The 6826-nt window shown below is 53.5% G+C and overlaps 1 protein-coding gene across 1 annotated transcript; it reads right to left on the bottom strand.

Moving 5' to 3' along the window:
* Positions 1 to 1077: 1077 nt before the first annotated feature.
* ATPAF2 (ATP synthase mitochondrial F1 complex assembly factor 2) lies at positions 1078 to 6824 on the bottom strand (the record flags this gene model as incomplete). Its single annotated transcript, XM_008633429.2, has 8 exons — positions 1078 to 1682; positions 2282 to 2397; positions 3179 to 3291; positions 3438 to 3518; positions 4407 to 4504; positions 4959 to 5104; positions 5429 to 5473; positions 6788 to 6824. Coding segments are annotated over 8 exons (774 nt in total), but the record flags the coding sequence as incomplete, so codon positions are not given.
* Positions 6825 to 6826: the final 2 nt, after the last annotated feature.

Here is a 6826-nt window from a genome sequence, read left to right as displayed (position 1 = left end):
TCTCGGAGGGAGGAGGGGGATTACACGGAACTAAGAAAGCCTATGGAATAGGGGCTGGGCAGCTGCCTGGGCTGGGGCACACAGGACAGCCCCCAGCAGGAACAGCTGCCTCTCTATGCCCAAGCTGCCTGTGACATTTCAGACCAAATGCATATTTCTTCATCCCACCATAAACTGCAAATAAAAGCTGCTTCTTGACTCTGGAAAAGCATCCAAAGCCCTGTCTCTTCCATCACATTGGCACGAACCCCTTGCAGACAACTCAGACCTGGTCACAAGGGGTTATGGATCAGCTGTGAGCTGATTGAACCAAATCATCATAGCATATCATGCCTGAAAGCTTCAGTACCTGTGAGCACAGTGGCAGGAACCAGTGAGCCGCTGGCATGAGGCAGCAGCTCAGGAGAGGAGCGCACTCCATCAAACCACCTCCAAGATAACAGCAGGTTTCCAGCTCAGCAAGCACAAGGCTGGCAGGGGCTCTGTATGCCTGGGAGCCTCATCTTCTCACCCCTTCTCACAAGTGGCTTTCTGCAGCATGAGCAGAGCAGCCCCCAGCCAGCAGGAAGGGAAATCAGTGGTTCCACAGGAGCTCACGCGCCGCCGCTCACGACAGCCAAGCGAGGAGTCATTAATTCCCCTCCTTGCTCGGTGACAGCCGCTGCCACACTCGCTTGTGGGCAGCTTCTGAGGAGTGGTGCTGGCCGGGATGGTGCTGCTCCAGGCAGGCAGCAAGGAGAAGGTGGGAAGGTTAAATGAGAGGGTGGCCGTGTATGCACACCAGGGACAGAGCAGGTCTCAGAAACCTTGTGGCTGGTGCTGCCTGTCAAACACCGATTCAGCTAATCATGCTCTGTGCTTCTGAAGATGGCTGCAGCCCAGGTTTTAGCCCTCTTGCTCCAGGACTACACAGTTGTCTCCTTGCTACCTCCTCAGCTGCATGGAGTTGTTCATACAGTAGTTAGTGCCTGCTCTGGTCTGTGATTTTTAATGCCTGGAGCCATCCCAACACCTGCCCACAACCTGGCAGCTCAGGACCCACCCCACAGTTTGGTGATTAAAACAAAGACACGCAGCTTTTGGTACCTCACAGGGGCAAGTCTTTAATGGAACACAGAGACCCTGGTGTTACAGACAGGCACGCCGAGGGATGAACAACAGATGCAGTGGAGTCTGTTTTCAGATTTCCATAACAAGTGTGTGTCAGGAGCTGGCAGCTATGAAGACATGTGGCATATGCTGGGTATGTCTGTGCCGTGCCCTGCCCAGGAAGCTGTTTCTTCCATGGGAGCTCCTCTGATGAGTTACAGACACCAGGAAAGGATGGAGCTGCTGGCTTGGGGATTCAGAGGAAACTCACCTTGACCTTTCCTCCTTGTGTGCTGCACTGCAGCAGGCAATCCAAGTGAAGAGTTGCCCACAAAACCACAGCACATGAAGCTGATCCCAGGAAAAATGGAATGGCAGGAAGGTGGCTACCATCCGCTGGGTCAGGCCAGCAATTCCCAGCTGGACATTTTCTTCCTGTGCCCTTCCCAGCTGCCTCAGTCCTGCAACAGCTTGTGTTTTACAGTCGAACTCTCTGAGCAGAGGTGAACAAAGAGAGTCCCAGCTGCAGTGCGAGCACGCAGCTCACACAGGTCATAGTCATGGGCCCACTCCACATTGCCCCAGCGCCGAATCTGAAGGAGAGGAGGAACGTGGTAATACTCAAAGCACCTCAGCAACTCTCAGCCTCCCCTCTCATGTTTGTGAAGCACAGGTAACCCCTCCCAGAACTGAGCTGATCTTCGACTGCTGAGGCAGGGATATCTCCAGATGAGGATGTGCTTCATCTGTACTGGCGTCTGAGGCAAAGCCTCTTAACAGGAAGATGAAAAGATTCCCAACTTCAGCCACTTTTGGGACAGGGAGAGTTTCACACCAGGCTAATTTCCAGCAAGCTTGGTATCTCAGTGTCTACCAAAGCCTCCAGGCTGGATAACCCATAGCAAAAGAAGCCAGCCACAACTTTGCACTTCAGATTAGAGAGGGAGAAAAGCAGCCATCTGGGCTCTGTGAAAAGAAACTGGCAGCCCTGGGAGCACTCTGGGCTGTTGCGCCTGTGGTGCTGCTCTGCAGCAGCATGCTCCAAACGCTCTCAGACAGGGAGACTGGTGGAGTGGAACGTCTCCTGCTATAGCAGGCACTTCCCTTGCCAGTTATTTGTGGTGGGGGATGCATTTGTCATGCTGAGATTATTGCTATTTGAATTATAGGGCTGTTTTGTAACATAATTTACCTGGTATTCTTCCTCCAGGCGAGACAGAAGCACAGCTTTCTCTACTGTAATGTGCCTGTCAATCAGGCTCATGGACAGAATCAGTGATTTCAGCTGGGTGATTACAAATTCTATACCTGGAAGGGAATAACCCAAACCAAACAAGATTCATGGCTGTTTTCTGCAGTGTTACAGCAGCATCTTCACACGCTCTGAAGAGACAGGCAGGCTGTGGTACCCCCTCAGGGAGGGCCAGTGATCCTCCCACCTGCACCTGGGCACTCGGATCTGTGGTTAACAGCAGGCACAGAGCATTGTGCTGCCCCTGCCACTGCAGTGACAAAGGCCACGCCCTGGACCCCACCCCCTTTTATTCTGCCACAATCCTTCCCTGTGCAAAGGGAAAAGATATCCATCCAGGCTCCAGCATTCTGTGTCTTTGGTGGGTTTCACTGCCTGCTGCTCATTCAGGTCTGGAGTAAAGCAAACCTCCCTTCATTTCTTTATCTTTCAGTGTCATTCAGATGATTCAGGCAAGATTAAGTGGGATATAAGGATGAAAAAGTGAGGACAGTGCACAGTGTGGGCACTTTGGAGTACTAAGCCTGATTTCTTTTCCTGGTAACAACAAAGCTAGGGATTAAATCATTAGAAGGTTTGGCATTAAAGAAGTTATTTGTGCTAAGGTGGAGCAAACAGCTCATGGGACAGCACAGTCAGATCCTGAACACCAGTGGCACTGAAGAGAATCCCTGCTTGTGACAAAAGCAGGGCAGGGCCTGGCCTGCAGACTTAAAAGATAAACCTCCACACTCAGAGCAGGAGAAGAAAAACATTACACTCTCCTGCCCTGTGGAGAGGAACCACCTCCATACTGGCCCAGCCTGAGCGGAGAGCTCCTGGCCCAGCCCTGCTCACCTTGCAGGGCCCACATGTTGTAGGATGCCAGATGGCTGACGAAGGTCTCCTTGGTGCTGGCTGGAATGCTTGGCCCCAGGATGCTGGTCGAGGAGCCAATTGTCACGTTGTACCTGGAATGATCCTCCAAACCCTTAGCAAAGCCCAGGGAAAAGGCCCAAGGTTCACAGAGCTTGTGGCTCTGGCAGTCACAAGCACCAGAGCTCCTGGGCTCAGCAGGGCAGGGCCTAAGCAGCCAGGAACACCTTTGAGCTCTCACCTTTTCTCAGCCCAGGAGACCACAGGATCCCATTCATTCTTCTGCAGCTCTGCCAAGGCCGGAGGCTCCTCCACACGATAGCTGGGACACCACAGAACAAAACCACACTGGAAGGTCACTCCCAGGCTGGGACACACCTCTGGGAAGGACACTGACCTCACCAGACCCACAGCAAGTGGAACAGGGACCTGCTGTCCACCCAGGCAGCAGTGACAGGGAACAATCCCTCAACTCTTCCCCAAATTCAGAGCTTTTTGTTATTCTAGGAAGGACAGTTCTATCTTACTACAAAACAGAGCAGTGGACCAGCCAATTGAAAACTGCAGGTAGCCCCAGGCCACAGGCTGAAGAGAGGTTTAGCAGTTAGAGGAGGGTACAAATCCCACTGGAACTCTATGTGGGGCCACTCCTGCTTCTCCTTGCCCAGTGGCTCAGCTCAGCATTCCCTGCCTCCAGCCTGGTCTGACCAAAGCCACAAGGGCAGGTGGGGGAAGCCCACCACAGGGACTATGCAGCTGCCAGTGGAGGCTGGGGCAGGAGTCTGGGCATGAACAGGCTTGATCCTACAGCCCACAGGGACTTTAAGGAATGAAGGGCATTTTGGGACTGGCACAAGAAGCCTGAGCTGCCTGCACTGGCACAGGAGTACCAGGGACTGGCTGACAGATCCCCACAGGCCTTTCAAAGATGTTTTTTTTTGTCCAAGACCTTCATTTCCTGCTGCTCCCACCCTTGCCCAGCATGCAGGTGTCCAAAACAGAGCTCAACAGAGGACCAGATCCCATTCTCCCTCTCTTGGTGAGCAGACTTCAACCAGGTTTGCACATGTAGGAGCGATCTAAACTAATTCAAACCCTCGGGCAAAAACCAGCACAGATCAGAGCTGTGCCATGACTGGGTGAGAGCAGATGTTTTCCCTCACTTTCCCCAACCCTCTTTCCAAAACCCAGCTGGGTCCCCATCTCGTACCAGACTGTGTCTGTCTCCAGGAACTTCACAGCTGCTCGGATCAGCTGTGTTTTGTTTCGCTGCGTGGGATTGTCCAGCGCCGTGTTGCATAGAGTGGTCTGGGGATAAAGGCAGTTGAAACTGCTGTTATTCAAGGCTTGGAGAAGCAGTAGCTTCCATGGCACAATGTCAAGAAGAAGCAGAGAGATTTGTGGCAGATGAACAACCAAGGGGTGCAGCTAAAGGGGGCGCAGGGCCACAGCATGGCTCATGTAATAGGAATCTTCTCTAATCTTTCAGAATTCCTGGAAGCAGCCCATTAAGCAGAAGGGAAAAAAGTTCATGGACTGCTCCAGAGCTCACTGTTTCCTTCTGTCCCTCACTATTCCCAATAACACTGTCCAGCCCCTTCTCAAGTCCCCCCAGTGACACAGATTCCCTCTATACAGGCACCCAACCAGCCCAGAGAAAGTCCTAACTTTCTGCTCATTAGGAGCAGCACAACCTGCTGCCTCCACATTCTGAATTTTGAAACCATTTGGAGGTCTCAGCATCCCACCCTGCCATGCTCACCAGGTGCATTGTGTAGAACTTGATGGTGTCTTTCTGGGAATCCCATTCCGTTGCCACTGCAATGGCCAAGGCCTCGCTGGGGACAGTGAAGAGCTTGGCCTGGGGCGTTTTCAGCTTCCGGTGGTCCAGGTTTATTTCAAAGCCTCCTGGGGAATCAGAGTAGAAATCCTGGGGAATCAAAGAGGAGCAGGCACTAAGGAACAACAGACAACCCCACAGCAGGAGCAGATTCAGAGCTGGAGCTGACGGGAGCAAGGGAGCAGGAATACTGAGGTTTCCCACCATCACGTGGATACACTTAGTCTTGGAAGCTGCTTCCCACCATGCAGCTTTGCTGTAGACGAGGAAGGGGCACAGCAGCTGGTGACAAACACGCCACTGACACAGCCTGGGCTGCAGGTGCCATGCTGATGTGGTGACACCTCTCCCAGGGATCAGCCCCTCCATCCCATCCTGGCAGCCATACTCACCTTCCCCTTGCGAGATGCTCACGTTCTGGTAGAACCTCTTCCTCTCTAGGGACAGAAATAGAGGGCAAACAGAATGTTCAGAGGGCAAACAAAGAACATTCAGCCCCTTCCCCTGTTCCCCATCACAGCTCAGAACAGACAGAGCTTTGGTGCTGTCAAAGTGGTCTGGCCACAAAAATCCAGCCCTTCATCCACAGTTTCCAAGCTGTGAGCTCCAGTGAGCTCCACTCAGCAGGGAAGCACCAGGAAACTGGTGACAACCACACTGTGTCTGTGCACAGCCAGGGAGCAAACAGAACCAGCTACACTCCTGCCAGGCTGGTCACACTCAGCTGCCTCAGTGTGACAGGGCTGGTTTCCCAAGCAGACCTGTCCCACCACTCCTCAGGAGTTTCGCTTCAGGCTCAACCCTTCCAGATTCTACCACTACAGTCACATTGGACAAATTAATCCCTGAAGGACACTACTCCCTCCAGGCCAAACATCCCAGTCCAGCTCAGGAATATACCTGCCCCACCTGCAAGGTGACCTGAGGAAACTTCAGGTCTCATTTTAGGAGCAGCCTCCTTTGCTACCAGCACTCCTACACGCACTCCCAACACCTGAGAGCAGGATTACACACATTCCAAAAGCTCACATACCTCCCACAAGGCAGGAAGAATCCACAAGTCATTCCCTTGACAACAGCAACCAGGTTGTAAATCCCAAACCCATAAATGTGCCTCGTGAAGGGCACAACAAGCAGGTCAGGCTGCAAGTCTGCTATTCCAGGCTAAGAAAAGCACATTCCCGCTGGGGAAATTGAAGGATGTGCTCAGGCTCGGCGACCTGCGAGCTTTGGGGCCTCAGAAAGCGCCTCAGGCACAGTTCTAAAAACAGATTAAAGTGTGTGTACCCCAGGGGAGCCCCGGGCTCATCAGTGGCTCCCAAAACCTTGCCATGAGTCACCGGGACTCTGCAGCCTCACCTCAAAGTGAGATCAGTTTTACTGTTCTCAAACCCACACAATTCCAGCAAAGTCTGTGAATGGGATACATGGGCAGGAACATACCTGAACCTCCCCGTGTGAGTCCCATTCCCTCAAAATCCCTAAAGCCCAACAAAAACACGCGTAACAAACTGCTTCAGTGAGGACTCGACCACGCTGCCAGTGAACTCTGCCCGCTCCAAACACCCCTTAACGCAAAGAAAAGAGCGTGGGGGGAACCCCAGCACCGGAGCCGCTCACCGGCCGTGGGGAGCGCGGTCCCCGTGAGGCCATGCCGATCCCAGCCCTGCCCTGGCTGGCTACGGGATGAGGTCCCCAGGGAAGGACCCCTCTCCCCAAACGGGGCTGGAGCCTCCCCGGTGCGCCCTCACCTGCCGGCGGGGCATAGGCCCGGCGCCCACACGGCCCCC

The sequence above is a fragment of the Corvus brachyrhynchos genome, unplaced genomic scaffold (assembly GCF_000691975.1).
Source record: "Corvus brachyrhynchos isolate BGI_N302 unplaced genomic scaffold, ASM69197v1 scaffold5, whole genome shotgun sequence".
NCBI classification, from domain to species: Eukaryota; Metazoa; Chordata; class Aves; order Passeriformes; family Corvidae; genus Corvus; species Corvus brachyrhynchos.
This window is presented reverse-complemented; position numbering and strand designations above follow the sequence as displayed.